This window comes from Bufo gargarizans, chromosome 3, assembly GCF_014858855.1.
Source record: "Bufo gargarizans isolate SCDJY-AF-19 chromosome 3, ASM1485885v1, whole genome shotgun sequence".
Classification (NCBI taxonomy): domain Eukaryota; kingdom Metazoa; phylum Chordata; class Amphibia; order Anura; family Bufonidae; genus Bufo; species Bufo gargarizans.
The window spans coordinates 342644214-342666238 of NC_058082.1; the positions used below are offsets into that span (position 1 = coordinate 342644214).

General features: G+C 44.5%; 1 protein-coding gene across 1 annotated transcript in view; it reads left to right on the forward strand.

The window, feature by feature from the left end:
- The window catches only part of PRPH2 (peripherin 2), a 34567-nt gene that overhangs the window by 9929 nt on the left and 2613 nt on the right, over positions 1-22025 (forward strand). The window contains exon 2 of the mRNA XM_044287204.1: positions 10823-11069. Coding sequence (XP_044143139.1) covers positions 10823-11069 — 247 coding nt within the window. The remainder of the gene's footprint in view (positions 1-10822; positions 11070-22025) is intronic.

A 22025-nucleotide genomic window follows, 5' to 3' on the forward strand; every position in this document is an offset into this window, starting at 1 on the left:
AACCATCACCGCTGGATTGTAGGGTGGTCGTAACCCCTGGAAACAAGCAGTGTATAATGTGATGGAAAAATGAATCGAGCCAGCAAAGGAGACAATATGGACAATTACAATACATTAGTAAGTGCATTAAATTTCTATATAGGATAAATGCTATTTGCTGAAGTGAGACAACCCCTTTAAGTATTTTACAAGAATTATGATTACCTTTCCTACCTGGGACAATACCTACTTGTTCAGGATTTACTAATTTTTAAAGAGAACTACTCAACTATTTAGTCAATGGTTTCACCCATATTTTCGAATAAACGTTGAGCAATGGTATACGGTGATATCTTCCCACGTTGTTCTAAGTCTTTCCCCTCTTTAGGCATGGTTGTAATTGTGTCTTCTAGTGCTTGTTTGGGAAGAAATGTGCCGTTCAAAAGTGCATTACACCACGCTCGGATGCGGGAGAAGGAGGGGCAGAAATTACCTTTAATAACCAGAAGGGAAACCATCAGGGCCAGGGCTTTTCTCAATAGGCACAGATTTTACAATGGCTGAGACTTCTTCTGTGGAGACAGAGTTGAGCAGTGAGGTGCAATCTTCGGTGGAAATTCGAGGTAGTACAGTGTACAGTGCTAAGGACGGTATCTATAGCCATCGGGTCCTGATGATTGGCCAGTGGGATCTATGTTTTATAAAATCCTCCGCTATCTCTTGGGTTTTTGAATATTTGGCACCAGAGGATGTTTTAATAGATTCATTTAGGGTACTTTCACACTAGTGTTTTTACAGGATGCGGCAGGGTTCAGCAAAAACGCTTCCGTTACTGATAATACAACCATCTGCATCCGTTATGAACGGATCCGGTTGTATTATCTCTAATATAGCCAAGACGAATCCGTCATGAACTCATTGAAAGTCAACGGGAGATGGATCCGTTTTCTATTGTGTCAAATTGTGTCAGAGAAAACAGATCCGTCCCCATTGACTTACATTGCTGCGGTTTGCTCTCCTGTATGAGAACCAACCACAGGGAACGGAATGCATTTTGGAGCACTCAGTTCTGTTCAGTTACGTTTTGTCCCCATTGCCAATGAATGGGGACAAAACTGAAGCGTATTTTTTTTTTTCGGTATTGAGACCCTATGACGGATCTCAATAACGGAAAATAGATATGCTAGTGTGATGAAAATAGATGAATTTATTTTTATTTTCTGCCTCCGTGAGCATAGACTCTACGTAAATTCTACAGTACTGATATTGTTTTTTGTGTTGGACATTAAAATGTTGTTGTCTCATTGCAACCAACTCATTATAGACCCGATTTGCTTTTCAACGTTTGTAAATCGTTTAAATGGCTGTTATTTTGGAAAGCAAGGAGTGGAGAGTCTTTTACCTCTCTTTTTTTTATTTTACTACCTAAAGCTATGAGTTCTCCACACACAACAACTTTATGAGTCTCCGAAAGGATGGTTTGTGGCGTATCTGTGGGCAAATTTCCTGTGAAGAAAAAGACTAAGTTATTTTTTAATGACCAAAAAAATCCAAATCTCTATCTAAAAGCGTTTCACCCACTGTCTGGCTGGCAAACTGTCAAAACACAGTAATAGGATCGATGTCTACTGCTTGAGTCAAATCCACGTGGTTTTCTGAAACAAAAACATAATAATAGATTGGAAAAACCTTTTAACTTTAATAAAGGCGCAGTACATTTGGTGGAGCTCACCGTGGGACTCGGCCCAATAATTTATTTCTGCTTCTGGAATCCAATTCCACTTGTGATGGAAAAAAGACTAAAGGGAGCAAAGATTCAGGTAAAGCAATTGTAAACCGAGCCCTACCAATGTAGACTTCACAGCAGTGCCTGAGGCCCTGAACATTCTGCAATGTATCAGGTTATTCTACTGCAAATTTAATACTGGGCGGGAGAGGGGTCAATGTTTCTGATGTTCTTCCACATTAAATCTACGCACAATTATTTTCTAATAATCTATAATCATGATGTGCAGCAAACACACTGAAATCAAGACAAGAAGAGCCACAGAAAGTGGGTGGAATAGGCACTATGCATTTTTATGAAGACTTGGTGACTATGTGACTAAACAACAGTTCCATAGCTACTAAAATGGCTGCTCTAGCCTTACAGATCTAGACTACATAGTCCCCATCTTTCTAATTTCCATAACTTTGATATCACCAACTCAATCACCCAGTTGTAATTAGTGCCAGACAACTTCTGCATCAGCTTTCCTGTGTCAAGCCAACCCTATGCAGATTGGTGTTGACCAGGGGCGTAGCTATAGGGGGCGCAGAAGTAGCAATTGCTACCGAGCCCAGGAGCCTGAGGGTGCCCAAAGACCGTGCATGCTGGTCAAGTTACACCTCTGGCTGGGGGGGAAGGGCTAGGTCAAGAATTTGGCATGGGAGGGTGCCATTTAAATTTTTGCCTCAGGCAGCAAGAAGGCTATGTGCTCCCCTGCCCCTGGCCACAAAACACTCTTGCATCAGGGCCCATGAGCCTTTAGTTATGCCACTTGTGTTGACGATATGTGTGTCATACAAGCTTTCTCTGATTTTGCTATATACTAGGAATGAGCTTTAACTACCAGGGTAGTAGACATAGCACCTGCTCTGGAGGCCCATCTGTCAGAAGATGTCCCAGTAAGTAAGGGTTGGTTAAGTTGCCTTTACACTGGATTTCTCAATATATACCTCCGATGGATGCCACTACATAGGTATATAATGTCACCCATTTGTAAATATATATATATATATACTGGCATGGTATAGATTCTTTTAATAGATGCCACTGAACATAATAGCGTATGTGCCAGGAGCTGCTGGACTCAGGACGTCAGTGTGAGGTGTTCAATCCCAGGTTTACTCCAAGGATAAGCTAGAACTATGGACCAGAGCAGAAGATTGGACTCATAACTAAATATTCACTAGTGGTCCACATGTCAATGAAAAATGTCATGGTATGTCTTCAATAAAACAAGGTGTAGTCTGTAGTTGAACAAATTATTGATATTGAGGCAGAGGTATAACCAGGGTACTAACAGGTACGTTTATTACGTCCATGCTCTTCTGTATATCAGACCACTCCATCTCGAGGGCTTCCTTATCTGCCTCTCGTTCCTCCACACCTCTGTATGCTAAGCTAATAATTTCTTCTCTCTGCTGTGTGGCAGACTACTGTCCTCCTTGCTTATTTCCCAGACCACTACTGTCCATCCCATCTGTAGTCAATGAAACCTGAAGCAAGCAGCCACCTCTGTCAACAATTTGAGGGTTCTGGAGGACCCAGCATGTTCATGCATTTAAAGGATTTCATTAACCACTGTGTAATGCTTCTCTTCACCTGTGGTGGCACTGCAGGGAAACTGAACACTTTTCATTGGGATCCCTGCAGATTACACCTGATCACTGGCAGTCACAGCAGGACACCCTGTGAGTAATATCCAGGCAGCTGAAACAGTCCTCAACACAGTTTATAGAATGTAAGCATTTGAACCAAAGATTTCTGTCACCAAAATTAACCCTATTAAGCTGGCTGACATTAGCGGTGTGCTAATGTCAGCAGACCCTAACTAGCCTATTCTTATGCTTATGGATGCGCCCCTTACTGCACAATTTTAACTTTGATTATATGCAAATTAGCCTCTAGGAGCGGGGGGGTTGCTCCTGCTCCTAGAGGCTCCTGCTCCGTTCTCCCACCTCCCACCTCAAGTCACGCCCTGCTGTCCTTGATTGAACTAAATCAAATGTGTAGCCTGAAGACTGTGTATATCAGACTTTCTGTCATCTCTTCAGTTCACATACCTATGTATTGGAATGGTGGTCACCCAGTCAGCCAAGCTGTTGCTAGGCAACTTGAATTGACACAATCTGTAGATTACATTGGGTGGAGGCTGCAAGCAAAAATAGATTATACCAACCTACAGAGCACTAAAGTATGCATTCATTTAATAAAATATATATATATAAAAATAAATATATAAAAAAAAAAGAGCCTGAAATGCTGCATGTATATATGGGATAAGGTGGAAAATTTTAGGTACTCTTGTGCTCAAAAAAATTATTGCAGCTCAAAAATCCTAAGAGTCCCATTTACATAAGAGCAAACTGACGGAGGCAGCTGAAGCTCCGTGCCCTTAATGTAAAACCGAGGGGACTTCGCCGTCTAATCGGAGCAACAAAGCTCTAGAATTATAGCCCGTGATCGGGAGGTCACGGATGGAGAAATATCTGTTGAGAAACGGCTCCCCAGCACTTAACACGTCGCTCCCACAGCGTGACAAGGATTCAGCACGGCTGGAGCCAAATATGGCGGACGCAAAGAGGAGACCCACTCGCTCCTCATCACAGCCTCCTGCTTTACCAGCAAATGAGGTATCTACAATCCCCCTCCCTCAGACCCTTCCTCACTCACAGACCGCGGAAATCTCCTGCAAGGCATTAGCCATAGAGGTTGCGACACTTTTGGCGCCGGATATAAAGGCCTCCCTAGAAGCCACGGTCGCATCGTGTCTGAAGCAGATCCAAAGTGAGGTGGCCCAGCATACCCTCCAAATACAAGAGGTCGAACAAAGAGTGGGATTAATAGAAGATGAGCTGGAACGTGCACAGTCTTTACTGAAAGAATCCCTTCAATCAAATCAATCCCTGAGGAACAAGTTAGATGACTTGGAGAATCGTTCCAGACGGAACAACCTCAGGATAGTGGGCCTCCCTGAGGAGATCCCCACGAGCCAACTTGCACAGATATGTGCGGTAGATCTCCCACAAGCCCTTGGTCTGCCGGGCCCCATGACGGTGGAAAGAGCCCACCGAATTGGTCCATCTAGAGGGTCAACAGGGTCGGATCCCAAGCAGAGGCCGAGAGCGACGATTGCCAGATTCTTAAATTATGCAGAGAAGGAATCTCTCATAGCTAAATACAGAAAAGTGGGACATGCTGCAAAAATCCGGGGACATAAAATCCTTCTGTTTAGTGATTATTCTGCTGACGTAGCGAAAAAAAGAAGAGCGTTCTCTGAGATTTGCTCCCATTTAGCCCAAGAGAAGATCAAATTTGCTCTGATATATCCAGCGATTTTAAGAATCTTCAGACAAGATGGAACCATCGACACCTACCTCACACCGTCGGACGCCAGGGAAGCGTTGGAAGACAGCGGAGCGGAACGCAGAACATCCCAGAGAAGCAGTCGTCATCAAGACCTGGTGAGATCTAACCCACCGAGCCCAGTGTCCCGTACTCCACGACGGAGCCCGAGCCAAGCTTCGAGTCCTACTTGGGACTGATGACTCTTATTAAACAAGTATAGTAATGTTGACTGACCTAGTGAGCAGACAGACCACTGTTTAGTTCGGTATGCAAGATGGTTCCTGAGTATGGTGCGTGCCAGCTAAAAAAGGAGGGGGGGGGAGAGACATATCATGAACGGTTTCAGGTACCGGTATGTCTGTGACGCTCGTGGCGAGTAATGAAACTTGCCTGTATCTCTTGCTATAATACTGAGGAGCGATATATTAGCTAAAAAGCAAGGGCCATATGGAGCTTTAGCATAGTAAATGTATTTAAAAAGGAAAAAAAAAAAAAAAATGTGTTACTCTGATATTCTAGATGTCAGCCAGTCTAGACAGAGTCCAGAAAAAATGTTGGCTGGTGTTGTTTTACTCCTACTAGGAGTACGTTGGGGGGGGATTGGGGGGAAAGATTGTTGTTTTTATATTGTTATGTTTTGCTCCGCAGGCATGGTGTCCAATCAATAGGAAACCTGATAAACCATAGTTCACCTCCTCCAGGTGGGTCCACTGTCTGGTCCTTGTTGAGTCCGTATGATTTTGTAAAATGCTGAAAATAGTGACATGGAATGTTAAGGGGTTGAGAGCCCCTCAAAAACAGATTTCCATACTGAGGCATCTTAAGCGATTGGATGTGGATATCGCTCTCTTGCAGGAGACCCACCTGGAGGAATCAGATTTTTGGCGTATGAGACGTATGTGGGTAGGACAGGTCTTAGGGTCCTCTTCTGTAGGAAGAAAAGCGGGGGTTCTAACCCTTATACACAGAAGGGTACGTCACAATATTATTGAGAGTCACAGTGATGACTCTGGACGTCTAGTGTCTGTCACATTAGAACTAGATGTGGGGGAGCTAAAAATTATTAATGTATATGGTCCTAACGCAGCTCACGCAACATACTTTAAAGAACTAACATCAAAGGTACTACAGGAAGGAGATGGTCAATTGCTAATTGCTGGAGATTTAAATGCAGTTAGGGATGCTAGAGAAGATCGTAGGCAAATACAGGACTCACAATCGTCTATTACAAGAGGCGGCTTCTCGATTGACCCATTTCTACAGGCTACGGACCTAGTAGATGTATGGAGATTCTTCAACCCTATTGAGAGAGAATTCACGCATTTCTCTTATGCACAGAATTCCTGGTCTAGAATCGATTACATACTAGCCTCACAGCAATTAATGCGCAGGGTGGAAAAAGCTGAGATCTTAGACATGGTCATATCTGATCATTCCCCAGTGATGATTGATATAGCAAATATCACCCCCAGAGGTCAGGATATCACATGGCGACTTCCTAGCCACTTATTCACTGATGAAGACTTCCTAGATAGACTGAAAGGATGGTGGTGGGAGTTTTCGGAAGATAATAAAGCTCATGTAGAGGAGCATGTCCTTTTCTGGGAAACGGCTAAATCAGTGCTGAGAGGCCGCATCATTTCACACGTTTCCGCCAAAAGGAAGAAGATAGGAGAGCATTATAAGCGAGCATCAGAATGTGTTAGAAGAGCCTACACGCTTTTTACGGAGGACCCCTCAGACCAAAACAGAACAGCTTGGGTGACAGCCAAACACACATATGATCATTATGTAGAGGCGCAATCCAAATTATTTCTAAACCAAAAAGCTGCCACCTTTTATAAATTTGGCAATAAGGCTGGTAAGTTGTTGGCAACCTTGGCTAAGACGCATAGAGGCACAATGTGTTTGACCAATATCTTAGATGAGTCAGGAGGGAAATTGCAAGATATGAAAAGTATAACTGATCGCTTTGCACGATTTTATGCCAAATTATACTCACAAAGCCCATGGGATAGTAGTAGAGCTAAAGAGTTATTATCTAAACTTAGACTCCCACAGATCTCAGAGGAAGCCCTAGCTAATATTAATGCTCAGATCACGGAAGATGAAATAAAAAGAACAATTAAAACATTGTCAAACGGGAAAGCGCCAGGACCGGATGGCTTTCCGGGCGAATTTTATAAGATGCTGACCTCGGAGATAATCTTACCCCTTAAATCAATTTTCAACTTGATAATGCAGGGAGGGGAAATCATGCCTACGGGAAATACGGCCCATATTAAGGTCATTTTAAAACCAGGCAAAGACCCCAGTCTGGTAGGCTCTTATAGGCCGATTTCGTTGATCAATCAAGATCTAAAAATCTTTTCGAAGATTTTAGCTAATAGATTAGCTGATTATATGCCAGATCTGATAGGACGTCATCAGGTGGGTTTTACCAAGGGGAGAGCAGCAGTTATGAACATTCGGACGGTTCTCGCTGTCCAAGACTATCTTGGCCAGAGTGGTGCCTCCAGAGACCAGCCGGCCCTTCTGTCATTGGATGCAGAAAAGGCTTTCGACAATGTCAATTGGCAGTGGCTGCGCTGGTCTCTGGATGCATTTGGTTTTAAAGGCCAGATTCGATCTGCACTGGAGGGTCTGTACCGAAGACCACAGGCAAGAGTCAGCTTCCCGGGTTTTCTGTCTGAGACTTTCCAGCTTATGAGAGGTACCAGGCAAGGCTGCCCTCTCTCCCCACTCCTCTTTAATCTAGCTTTGGAGCCATTGGTCCGTTATTTAATGCAGACTGATATTTTTAAAGGTATTAAAGTAGGAAAGCAAGAGGTAAAGTTAATTTGCTTTGCCGATGATATATTGATTTTTCTTGACTCCCCAGGAGATCATTTAAACAAGGTGTTGGACACCTTCCTCTATTTTGAGGAGGCCACTGGCTATAAAATAAATGTGAGCAAAAGCCAGCTCCTATATTTACAAGGGCATACTCCGCGATCGGACCTCAGTCCTAGGGTGGAGATTGTTTCAAACTATCTAACATATTTAGGGATTAAAATAGGGAGGCATCCAACTTCTCTATATTCTCTGAATTATGACCCTTTGATTAGAAAGATAGGAGAGGAGCTGGAAAAATGGTCTAATCTTCCACTATCCCTATTTGGAAGGGCGCATCTTTTGAAGATGGTTAGTTTTGCCAGACTTTTGTATCCGATACAAACCATACCCCTACTTATAAGACATCAAGATATAGACAAAATCAGAAGTGCCTTTATAAAGTTTCTGTGGAAAAAAAAGAAGCGCCCCAGAATAAGCTATGAAAAACTTTGTCTGACTAAATGGGAGGGTGGGATCCATCTACCAGATGTTAGACGATATAATTTGGCAGCCCTGACAAGACATATTAAAGATTGGATATGGCACACTTCCTACTTTTCTAATAGGGTTCTAGAGGCAGAGTTGGTAGCCCCGGAAGACTTAGTGGCACTTTTACACTCTAGGATTAGAGACATGCCCCAAATGATAAAGAGATATACCCTGATAAGAGACACAACAGCTGCTTGGAGAGCAGTCAGGAAATTGTATAAATTGCCTATGTACATCACCCCATATATGCCCTTGTGGACGCTCCCTGCTTTCCAGGCTGGGAGACAATCCTCGTTATTTCACAAATGGAGGGAGAAGGGAATCCACACTCTGAAACACATCCTAACCTCCACGGGACATAAGTTGATTCCATGGACACAACTTCAGACTCAGCATCAGCTACCATCATCACATTTCCTAGCATATGCCCAGGTTAAGTCCTATTGCATGGATCAGGCAAAAGTTTTGGGAGACTCGGATAGGCTTGCTTAGTTTGAGGGCTTGATAGGTCGGGACAAATCAGCTGGTACATTGTCTGATTTGTATGGTAGACTCCAAAGTACCCATTCTATAGGGCTGGGCAATAAGGTATTTAGTCACTGGGAAAGGGAACTTAAGGACGATTCATTGACAGCAAAGTTGAGGGCGGGGCTAGAGAGAGTGAGACAGGCTGTGACCTGTGAAGATTGGAGAGAGATGCAGTTCAAGATCCTTCATAAGGCAACCTATGCTTTTGATCTATCTTATAAGGATGCTCCGGCACATTATCTCAGAGCATGTCCAAAATGTCAGCTACCTAAGGCTAATCTTCTCCATGGCCTTTGGGAGTGTCCGTCCTTATCCCAACTATGGAATGAAGTAGTAAATCAGATCAAAGAGGTTTGGAGTGTTGGATTGGGTCTCTCTCCTCAACAATGTATCTTTCATTATATTCCGGTGGATCCAGATGGGAATTCCTCGCAGGTGATTGGAATCAAGGGGGTACATGTAATGTTATTGTCCGTAAAGAAAAGCATTTTGAGGCATTGGCTGTATCCTTCGGTGCCCACGTTGGAGGAAGTGTTGGGTATAGCAAAACAGATAATGTACATGGAAAGGCTAGACACAGAACAATATAAAGTTAGAGCCACAAAGAATTTCTTCAACAAATGGAGAAGCTTCATCGTTAAGATACTCCCCCAAGACGAGATAAAGGAGTTGGTAGCCCCGTTCCTGGGCACTCAGTGGTATCTTTTAGAAAAAACAAAGGGTACGCTTGGAAGGCTAGACAGTGAGTGGCAAGAAGGAGGAGATAGGTAGTGAGTTATGGAATTCAGGTTTAGGCAACAGGGGACTCACACGATGTGCCATAAGGAGCTAATTTTGTTAGTTGGGGATATAGTTTTATTTTGATTTTGGGGGGAGGGGCGTGTTTCAGCGCATAAAAATAATAAAAAATGGAGAAAATGATTGTCTATTATTGCTAATGTCTTATCTATCGAACAATTTGTGAAAATGGAACTGTAATGATGAGACATGTCAACTCATGTACGATATTGTCATTTTCTGCCAATAAAAATTTGTTTAAAAAAAAAATAAAAAAGAGCAAACTGAGCAGAATCTGGCAATTTTGGCCGAACCATCCGACTATGCTATGTGTATGGGGGTATGTTCTCACGGAAGATAAGCCACCGCCAAAGATGACTGGCAGCGACTTATTGCCCCCTACCAACTGAAAACACATGCACGTTTGGTTGAACCAAGCATTTGTATGAGGGAGTTCGGAGCAATAGCTAATGGCTGACAGCTACAGAAGGTGAATGGTCATCAAGATTGTGATTAGGAGGCCAAGTGTGAAACCCACTGTAATGCATGGAAACTACTTCATATAAGGAGAAATCATGATGAAGCAGCTAAGAATAGGAGCACGTGGCCAGCACCAGGGCATCTTATGTTCCAACCACATAACAAAAAGTCACGTACATTTAGAAAGTTATATTTTAATCAAATGCGACTTTCTGTCTGTAAGGTAAGTGACCAATGGACACCAAAGTCTTGACATTATCTAGAAGGTGACTGAGGTTGTGGGCTAAGCCATGTGTCATCAGATCCAGGACACTAACTCAGTGGGACGGCAGGCTTAGGACACTAAGCCATGATGTCACCTGAAAGTTGACATGTGTAACCTAGGCGAGTAGGCAGCGAGGACCATCCCATTAGGTCATAAGGTTGAGGACACCATCCCACAGGGTCACCATTGTGCAGGAAAGCACGGACCTATGGCTAGGGCCACATTAGAAGTGGAGAGAAAGGTTGGAGACTATGCTTCCATTGCCTGCAATTTAAGGTTTTTTGAATTTCCTTGTTTCTGTCTTTTTTTCATTGTAGTCGAATTAAAAGTAACGTGGACGGTAAATACTTGATCGATGGAGTACCATTCAGCTGCTGCAACCCCAGCTCCCCCCGACCATGCATTCAGCTACAGGTTACCAATAACTCTGCCCATTACAGCTACGACCTTCAGACAGAAGAACTGAACTTATGGACCAGAGGCTGTAAGGAGGCTTTGCTGCACTACTACACCAGCATGATGAGTTCCATGGGGGCTCTGGTCTTACTCGTCTGGCTAATGGAGGTAAAACAGGAAGAAGTTTTGTATATGGTTTTGCATTTACCAATATTGATAGGTTTTAAACATGTCATTTTGAAGATACCTGTATTAGATTTTAGGTTAATGGGGTTATCCAGGATTTTGATATTGATAACCAATCCTCAGGATAGGTCATCAATACCAGATTAGCGGGTGGTTCAACTCCTGGCACCCCCCATTGATCAGCTGTTTGAAAAGGCCCCTGTGTTCTTCGCTGGCGCTCTGGTGAGCGCTACGGTCTCTTCACTGCTTGCCAAGTGTGCCGCCATCCATTGTATAGCAGCTGTGCTTGGTATTGCTGCTCAGCCCCATTGACTGCAAGACAGAAGCCAAAAGGACACTTGGGTGAATGGAGACCTATAGATATGTTTAACATATACGCCAGGAGATTTCCTGGTTTTGGCTTAAAGGGGTTGTCTCACTAAAGCAAATGATATTTATCATGTAGATAAAGTGAATTCAAGGCACTTACTAAATGTACTGTGATTGTCCATATTGTCTCCTTTGCTGGCTGGATTCATTTTTCCATCACATTATACATTGCTCGCTTCCAGGGCTTATGACAACCCTGCAATCCAGCAGAGGCTTGCACTCTACAGGAAAAGGCGCCGGCCTCCCCAGTATCTGGGAGTAAGCATATGCAATGTGCCGATCGTGTCCCAGATTTATCGGAATGCCGAGTGGTGTGGTGTGGTGTGGTGCGGCGCGGCCTCAATAGTTTTCTGTGTGTCACGGTGCTCCTACCTGGATACCATCGTTCCCCATGGTTAGGCTCCAAGGCAATAAAGGGGAGCGTAATGGTGGAGAAATAGTAAGTGGTGTACCCCAAGGTTCAGTGCATGGCCCTCTATTATTTAATTTATTTATTAATGATATCGAGGACAGGATCAATAGCACCATATCTATTTTTGCAGATGACACTAAGCTATGTAGGACTGTATGGTCTATGGAAGATGTCCACACACTACAAGCTGACTTGAACGCTCTAAATGATTGGGCAGCAACTTGGCAAATGAGGTTCAATGTGGACAAATGTAAAGTTCTGCATCTTGGTAGTAATAGTCTCCTTGCATCATATGTCCTAGGGCAGTGATGGCGAACCTATGGCACGGGTGCCGGAGGCGGCACTCAGAGCCCTCTCTGTGGGGACCCGCACACTGGAAAAAGTCTATGGTGTACCAATAAGCCTTAGACTTTTCCTGCCATTCATCAGCGAAGGGCGTGCTATGAACGGCACAGTCAGAGCACTGAATGTAGGCAGTTATTATAGCTAAATGATAAAGTACATGGAAGATATACTATATTGGTATTCAGGTTAAATTGCAGTGTTGGCACTTTGTGATAAATAAGTGGGTTTAGGTTGCAGTTTGGGCACTCAGTCTCTAAAAGGTTCGCCATCACTGTCCTAGGGAATGTAACACTGGGGGAGTCACTTATAGAGAAAGATTTGGGTGTCCTTGTGGATGGTAGATAAAATTACAGCAGCATACAATGTCAATCAGCTGCTTCTAAGGCAGGGTGCTCAACCTTCTTTGGTCTGAGGGCCGCATTATCACATCGCTCTGTTTTAAGGGGCCGCAAACAAAAAAACATGTCGATTGGCGCTAATTTGCATCAGCGTATTACACAAGCCAATGCAAAGTGATTGGGGCGGAATGATCACTGCCACAGTCATTCCGCCTTCATTTAGTTATATTGATTATTGGTAGCCCATCCCTGATTATACAGAGAGATGTGCTGCCTATAATTGTAAACCTTTCATCCTGATAAAATATGCAAATCAGCCGACAAACGAACGATTCCTTGTTTATCGACTGATCAGCGGCACGATTATACCAGCCAGATATAAGCTATGGGCACTCTTATGAACACTTTTTCCCAGCAATTGTCCTGAATATCGTCCTGCAGCATGGCCCCCCTGAACCCGAAGAGTTATACTTACCTGCTCCCCGCCGCTCTGGTCCTATGCACTGCCCCCATCTTCCGATCCCCGCGCTGTTTACACCTGTCAGTGCATGGCCATGGTCACATGCACCTCTCCAGCCAATGATTGGCTTCAGTGGCGATGTGGCCACAAGCAGCATGTCACTGCTAAAGCCAGTCATTGGCTGGAGAGGTGCATGTGACCATAGCCATGCACTGACAGGTGTAAACAGTGCGGGGATCGGAAGATGGAGGCAGCTGGATCAGTGCAGAGGACCAGAACGGCGGGGAGCAGGTAAATATGAACCTTTTGTTTCAGGGTTCATGCTGCAGAAACTGGTTAAAAATCAATTTTACTGGAAAAGTGGTGACATTTCCTTCCATCCAGCCTCCTATTCATAAATCAGCATTTTCCTTCACCGCAGATGACGGCGCTCACTGGTTATTACCGCCTCCTGCCCCAAGTTATAGGGGCCCTGCAATAACCAGTAAGCGCTTTCCTTCACCGCAGATGACGGCACTCACTGGTTATTACCACCTCCTACCGTTATAGGGGCCCTGCAATAACCAGTAAGCGCTTTCCTTCACTGCAGATGACGGCACTCACTGGTTATTACCACCTCCTACCGTTATAGGGGCCCTGCAATAACCAGTAAGCGCTTTCCTTCACCGCAGATGACGGCACTCACTGGTTATTACCACCTCCTACCGTTATAGGGGCCCTGCAATAACCAGTAAGCGCTTTCCTTCACTGCAGATGCCGGCCAGCGCTCACTGGTTATTACCACCTCCTACCATTATAGGGGCCCTGCAATAACCAGTAAGCACTTTAACTTACTAGTGGAAAGAGCTCATTGGTTAACCCATCTAATGACCAGCCACTTTTGTGATTTAGCATAAGTGGTTCAAACGGCTGTAACTATCTTATTTGTTGAACTACCAAAATAATTTTTGCAACAATTTTTTACGTGACACATATGGCTTTATCATTTATTTTTTAGTAGTTTTATTTGGGGGAAACTGTACAAAACATTTTTTTAAAGTATTTTTTTCAAACTATAGCTCCTTATTCTTTAAATATGCAAACTGACACCAAAATAAATTATTATAATTAGTTCCCTATTTTGTGTAGGCCGTTTTGTTATATAATATGTATAGTTTCACGTGAATGGGACGGTAATAGTGACTGCTTTGGTTGGTGTGGGTGTTTTTTCTTTTATGAATTTTATTCTTTTTTTAACTTAATTTGTTGTATATTTTTGCTACATGATATGTCCCCCAAGATAATAAAAAGACCTTTGGGGGACACTAACCCTTTTTATTTTAAATTTGCACCTTCTCTTTTAATTTTTTACTTTTATTTGTATTTTTTTATAATTGATTTATCACTTATTTTTTAAAATATATTTTTGCCACATAATATGTCCCCCAAGAGATCTATTATTTTGCACTTTTTCCTTTTTATTTTATTTGTATTAAAAAAAAAAAAATTCCTTTTTATTTTTTTTGTATTCTATTTTTCAATTTTTTTTTAGAACTTTCTATTATTTTTTTTAAATATATTTTTGACACATATGTTCCCTAAATGGTCATAAAAAGACTGAACACTTATTTTGTACTTTTTTTATATTTTTTTTATAATATTCAATTTTTTTGCATTTTATTTTTTATTTAGTTTACAAATTTCTCTTTTTATAAATATTTTTTCCACATAATTTGACCTTTTGGAGACAAAGACTTTTTTTTTGTACCATTTCCACTGTAACTGGGGCATCCAAAGGAACCCCAGTTACAGGAGAAACCAGCCTCCTGTGGGGGTTTGTAGAAGGCAGCGCTCATCAGGGTCTCCTGACCCTGCAGATCTGCGCTCCTCTGCCCCAAGCCGCTCATGTATCTGAGGAGAAGGTAGAAACGCTAATAAAGTGCTTCTGCCTTCTCCTCGGCTCCCTCACTATCACTTCCAGCGGGGGGCCCGACCTGCTCCTGCTACAGTGCAGGAGCAGGAGCTGTCATCCATCGTCATGCGGCGCTGCCGGCAGAAACACAGCTGATCGCACAATCAGCTTTGCTACTGCCCAGGAAGATGGGGGCCGCATAACTTGGTTCTGGGGGCCGCATGCGGCCCGTGGGTTGTGCATCCCTGTTCTAAGGCCACCAGTATATTGTCATGCATTAAACGAGGCATGGACTTGCGGGGCAGGGATGTAATATTACCACTTTACAAAGCATTGGTGCGGTCTCCTCTGGAATATGCAGTTCAGTTCTGGGCACCAGTACATAGAAAGGACGCACTGCAGCTGGAAAAAAGTACAGAGGAGAGCGACTAAACTGATAAGGGGCATGAAGGGTCTTAGTTATGAAGAAAGATTAAAATAATTTAATTCATTTGGGCTTGAGAAGAGACGTCTAAGGGGGGACATGATTAACCTATACAAATATATAAATGGGCCATACAAAAAATACGGTGAAAAAGTTCAGTCTCCAGAAGCGTCAAAGCTTCTTTAATGTAAAAGCTGTGAAGCTGTGGAATAGACTTCCTCAGGATGTGGTCACAGCAGGAACAGTGGGCAGTTTTAAAAATGGTTTAGATGAATTCTTAAAAGCAAACATTTATACTTATGAAAACGTGTAGAAATCGGAGTCTCACTTCCTTCTGGGATTCGCATCCCCACCCATCCCTTGGTTGAACTTGATGGATTTATGCCTTTTCAACCGTATCAACTATGTAACCCAGATTACAATATGGTTAGCCCATTAGAGACAGTAGCAGTGTGTAGGAATGGTAATACCAGGCTGGGGTATTACACATAGGCGGTCTGGCTCGCAGGGTGGTCGTAACCCCTGGAAACGAGCAGTGTATAATGTGATGGAAAAATAAATCCAGCCAGCAAAGGAGGCAACATGGATAATCACAATACATTAGTAAATGCTTTGTATTAGCTTTCTCTACATGATAAATGTCATTTGCTGAAGTGCAACAACCCCTTTAAAAATACTGATGCAAAATACTTAGCATGTGAAAATGGCCTTAAAAGAGGTTGTCCGCTTTTTTTTTATTATATATCGATGACATATACTCAGGATAGGTCATCAATATCAGTTCCACAAGGGCAAACTTCCAGCCGATCAGGCGTTTAAAGAGACTGCATCATTCGTATGAGCGCTGCCTTCTCCTCACTGTGTACCTGCTCGCCCTTGACACTGCAGTGGTGAGCAGGTGTAATTACAACTATGCCGACCCATTCACTTCAATGGGACGTCTCCATCCTATACACTTGAACAGGAAGGAGATGTCCCATTGAAGTGGACACAGTTTTAATTACACTGTATGGCTGTTGCGACAGTGAGCAGGTAAACAGTGAGGATAAGGCAGCGCTCCTACGACCCCCTCCATTCGGATATTGATGACCTATCCTGAGTGGGGTATCCTTGGTTCCACCAGAGTAAATTATTCCAGAGACTGGCCGAATCCTCTCCGAGTCCAATTATAGTCAATGGGGTCTGGCGATGCATGGCCCTATCGGGGTAGGCTGGATTGGGTGAACTCTGGCGGGCTGTTCCTCTGTTGATACAGCCTGCCAGATACCACCGCCACAGAAATTAAAGTAGCCTTAGGCCTGAGAGTCACTGTAAAATTATGGCACTACTGTAACTTGTAGAAAACAAAAGAACAATGCAGCAGCACTCTGCAAACAAAAATAAAGAACAGTAATGCCATAATTATAGAAAAAATTCTGGTGTAAATGCTACGCTTTTCAAAGTAAAGACTCTTGGCAAATACATTTTGTACAAAATTATTTGAGCCCATCTGCCAAACGTCGATCTCTTATCAGACGGGAACCTAACACTAAATCCTACCTGTTGTGTGCCATAATGCCCACCATAAAATTCAGGGAGTGCAGGTTCCACATGCATGCTGGGTCCACTCTACTTTTTATCATTTTTGGTGCCATAACTGCCTCCATTAAGTCCAGGGATGCAGGTACCAACATGCATACCAAGCCCACTCTATGCCTCTCTTGGTGCCAAATGGCTTCCAATACATACAATGAGAGCAGGCTACAGCTTTATACTTACTCTAATTAAAATCAGCCTATGGGGCAGACAGGCTAGTCAGGAGAGCAAGACTAAATAAAGTCAGCCACACCTCCAGTACAAACTGCAAAAAAAAGAAGGGGGTCAATCAGCACATCCCAATGTGCAGGTGCACGCTGCCATGGCTAGAATCATACAGAAGAAAAGGAACACTGCAGCAGCACTCTGCAAACAAAAATAAAGTACAGTAATGCCATAATTATAGAAACATTCTGGTGTAAATGCTACACTTATCAAAGTAGAGACTCTTGGCAAATGCATTTTATACAAAATTATTTGAGCCCGTCTGCCAAACCTCAAGGCGATCTCTTATCAGACGGGAACCCAACACTAAATCCTACCTGTTGTGTGCCACAATGGCCTCCACTTTATTTTTGTTTGCAGAGTGCTGCTGCATTGTTCTTTTTTTTCTGTATGATTCTAGCCATGGCATTGGGATGAGCTGACTGACCCCATTTATTTACTACTGTAACTTGTGCTCTGTCTCAATGGTGGCTATAGGAAAAAAGTTGCTATTGTTACAAGTCACTTGTGAGATTTTCTTTCACAGGGAAACAATGTGGTTGCAGTATTATTGTGACTGTGGCGGCGACTCACTCTCAACCAAGAGCAGCAATAGTTTTTCTTGGTACATGAATTTGAATACCTTTCCGAATAGGAAGTACAAAAGGTCTCCTGGGTCCTGCACTGCTCTAGATGTGAACAATTCAGTAGCCCACATGGTGGCAAATGATTTAGGCAGTGTTCAAACTTCCGTCAGAGACACATTTGAGGATAGAATAGCATAGTAAGTGGTGCGGTTCTGTCCATCAAACTGAACCTCATAACAGGACCTAATTAAAAAAAGGATGGATTTGGCATTTTTGTGGCTTCCACAACCATAGTGTGAACAGATCATTTTACTTCGTTCATCAACCCATATAACGACTATTAATATAATTATTTTCCATGTAGCAATATTTAACTCAAGGAGGACCTGTCACCTCTCCTGACATTCCTATTTTAATAGCTTCATGCATCCTTCCCCATGTAATAACAATTCTGGAGCATCTATTCTTATGACTCTATGCTGTGCCATTCATTTATTATTTCTACTAGAAATTATGAATGAATTGCTAACAGTCTGCAGTAAGGGTACAGAGGGGTGGTAACCAGTTGGGGAGGTGTACCTGTACAGACTTACTCTATCCAATCAGTGCTACCATTTTCAGTCTGTGCAGGTACACCCCCCCCAACTGGTTACCACCTCTCTGTACCCTTACTGCAGACTGCTAGCAATTCATTCATAACTTCTAATAGGAATAATAAAGGAATGGCACATCATAGAGTCTAAGAATAGATGTTTCAGAATTGTTATCACATGGGGAATGCTGAAGCTATTAAAACAGGCATGTCAGGAGAGGTGACAGGTCCTGTTTAACACTCATGTCACAATTTCAGCAAACTTTAAAAGGGTTTATCACTGGGGTTGGTCCCTCACCAATCTTATACTGATAACCTATCCTGAAGATAGGTCATCAGTATCTAGACTGGAAAACACCTTTAAAGCTTGAGCAAGGCCAGTGTGCTGAAATGTTGCTCTTATGCTACCACAAGGCTTTTACAGACAGTTATTCCAATTTCTGTCTGCAAAATACAGACGCATCTTGGCGTCTGGACGCTTCTGTGATTTTTTTTTTTTTGGACAGTGGTTTTGGATGGAAAACGGTTGAGAATGGTGTACAATGAAGTAGCACACAGACGTAAATTAATGCAATCTGAATTAGGCCTCAAACATTGAAAAATATATCTGGCGTTGACTTGGTCCCTTCTTCTACAGTGGATTTAGATGACACCCATTTCCAAGCTAGCATGCCTCGTCCTAACTGGATACTTAGCTGCATAAAAACTAGATTTTTGCACTTACCGTAAAATCTGTTTCTCTTCCGTTCATTGGGAAACACAGGCTTGACCTTGGGTATAGCTATTGCCACTAGAAGGCGACGCTGTGTCCCCCAATGACCCGACCCCATCGCTCGCAGATCGCGAGAAAGACCTGTGGATGCAGAGCCCATTCGCCAGGGTCGAGTCTCTCTCGGCTGAGAAAGTTAGTGATCCAGTTGTCGACTCCAGGGATCTGAACTGCCCACAAAGCTGGAACATGGCTCTCCGACCAGGAGAGGGTGAGCGCTGCTTCAGACATGGCTGCGGAGCTCCGGGTGCCATCCTAGTGGTTTAGATATGCAAACTGCCGTGGAATTGTCGGATTGAACCTGAGAGCTGGATACCCCCGGAGACTGTGTGTCTATCCAGCAGAGGGGAAGGAAGGAGCGGCCAGACGTCAGCATCGGAAATCAACCACCACCGGAAGTCTCGGCGTGTCTGGGCAGAGAGACGGAAGAGTCAATCCAGGGAGGCTGGGAAATTGTCCCAAATGGACAGAATGCACCGCTGCAGAGGCCTGGTATGGAATTGAGCATAGGGCACTGCTTCGAAGGAAGAGACCATGTTGCCCAGAGCCCTCATGCACTGGCGAATGGGAATAAGCAAGAAAATCTTGACCCGATGTTGTCGAACAGCATGCCAAAAAGATCAGCTGCCGAGATGGATGAAGACATGACTTTGATAGGTTCAGAACCCATCCAAAGCGTTCTAGGGTGTCCCGGACGATGCGCAGGCAGTCTGATGTTGCCTGGAATGACGGACCCTTTATCAGGATATCGTCCAAGTATGGAATCGCCACCATCCCCCTGGTATAAAGCAGAGCCATGACTGAGGCCAGAATCTTGGTAAAGACTCGGAGCTGTGGCAAGACCGAACGGGAGGGCCACAAACTGGTAATGAAAAGGTCCCGCTGCGAACCTTAGATATTTCTGGTGACTGACGCAGATGGGAACATGGAGGTAGGCGCCCCCCCACCCCCGGGTCCATGGATGCAATGACCGAACGCAGGGACTTCATTCGGAAGCGGCGGAGCCAAAGGAATTGGTTGAGGGCTTTGAGGTCTAGGAAGGGACGGACCATACCCTCCTTCTTGGGGACCACAAAGATTGGAGTAGAGTTCGCAAAAACGGTCTTGAGGCGAAACCAGGACAATTACTTTCTGCGGCAGAAGGGAGAGAATAGCCTGAAAAAAGGAATGGGCGGCGGAGGGTGAGGTCGGAGGGGACAAGCGGAAAAAACAGGGCGGAGGTGGGGAACGGAACTCCAGTTTGTAACTCTCCGATATGACTTCTCGCACCCAGGCATCTGAACTAGCCAGACATGCTAGAACAGATGAAGACAACCTCCCACTCGACAGGGGGGCGCCAGAGGCCATTCGTCACGCAGAGGAGGACTTGGGGGTATAGGGCTTGGAACCCTGCTGGCGAGGATGCCAGGGAGGGCGAGGCTTAAAAGATGGTTTGCGTTTCTGCTCTGGGGCAGATTTGTCAGTTGGCCGCTTTGGGCTGGAGGAACTGCGAAAGGGACGAAAAAGAGGTCTGTGCTTTTAGATCTGTTGAAGCGCGCCCTGCTCTGCGGCAAATGGGTGCATTAGAGATCATCTCATCCAGAAGCTTGCCGAAAAGTCGGCTACCTGCAAAGGGGAGGGACGTCAAGGTCCGTTTAGAAGCATTATCCGCCGCCCAGCAAGATAGCCACAGGGTACGGCGAAAAGCCACCAAAAGGGTCGAAGAGCAGGCCAAAAGCCTGGCCGAGTCCAGAGAGGCCTCACAGATGTAAGAGCTGGCGTGGGAAAGTTGCACTGCAATATCCAAAAGTTCCTCCGGGGAGTTCCCAGAGACAAGGCCCTGACTTAGCTTGTTTGCCCACTCTGTCATAGCCTTACCAACCCATGTCAAGGCAAAAACCGGGCACAGGGCAGTGCCAACTGCTTCAAAAGAAGATTTGGAAAAGGATTCAAATTTGTTATCCATTGGGTCAGAGAAGGAAGCCCCATCCCCCATAGGCAAGACGGTATTCTTAGCCAGGCGGGATACTGAAGGGTCAAAAATAGGAAAGGTCGACCACCTCTTTGTCAAATCCTCTGGAAAGGGATATAAGACGTCTAAGCATTTCGGTAAAGCAAAACGCCTGTCAGGGAAGTTCCATTCCTTGGAAAGGGGGTAATCAATCTCCGGGTGGTTGGGGAACACCTTTGGCGAGCGACGGGATCGTCTGACGGAAAAACCAGAATCGGCAGAGGAGGGTTCAGGGTCGTCCACCTGCAAGGTTTCTATAACTGCTGCGATGAGATTGTCTACCATAGAGGACAGTTTGGAAGACTGGTCCTTCGGTAAAACAAAGTCAGCGTCTGACAACTTTTCCTCAGAACACGCCTCTTCTAATAAGGACGCGTTGGATCGAGACTCCCTGGGAGGTGGCTGAAATGGGGGACGCAGACGCCCTTCGAGGAGAGGGTGGTCTGGCCCATTTTCCAGGACGGCCACAATAAGGGGCAGCAGAGGGGTCCCCAGAGTCTGACTGGTCAGAGGGTGTCCGCGCGGCTAAATGCCCTAGCACTTCCACAATGGCACTGTTGGAATAGGAAACGTCCTGCACCATCTTAGACCGAGAGCGCACCCACTCCGGCTCTACCATGGGCTGGGCAGGAGGGGTGACTGGGAGAGGTTCAGAGCCACTTGGTGGTGTAGCAGAGCAAGAGGAGAAGAAGGGGTCTGACTGACCAGATGGGAATTTTGAGCGAGAAGAAGCACATGCAAAATGTCGCACTGAAGTGAGCGCCGGCTTTGGGGCCTGGGTTCGGACATAGTGAGCACCTGTGGTGAAGGGTATAAGGGAAAAGATAGACCCTGTAGAAAGGAGGGGAAAGAGCTTACCCAGCCTGTGCCCATTACTGCAGCCTGTTCGAAGAAAACCTGGTGCCAGAGTCCGTAGAGGTCCTCCTGAGCAGGAGATTGGCGGAGTCAGAGAAACCAGCGATAAAATTCACGCCAGGAAGCC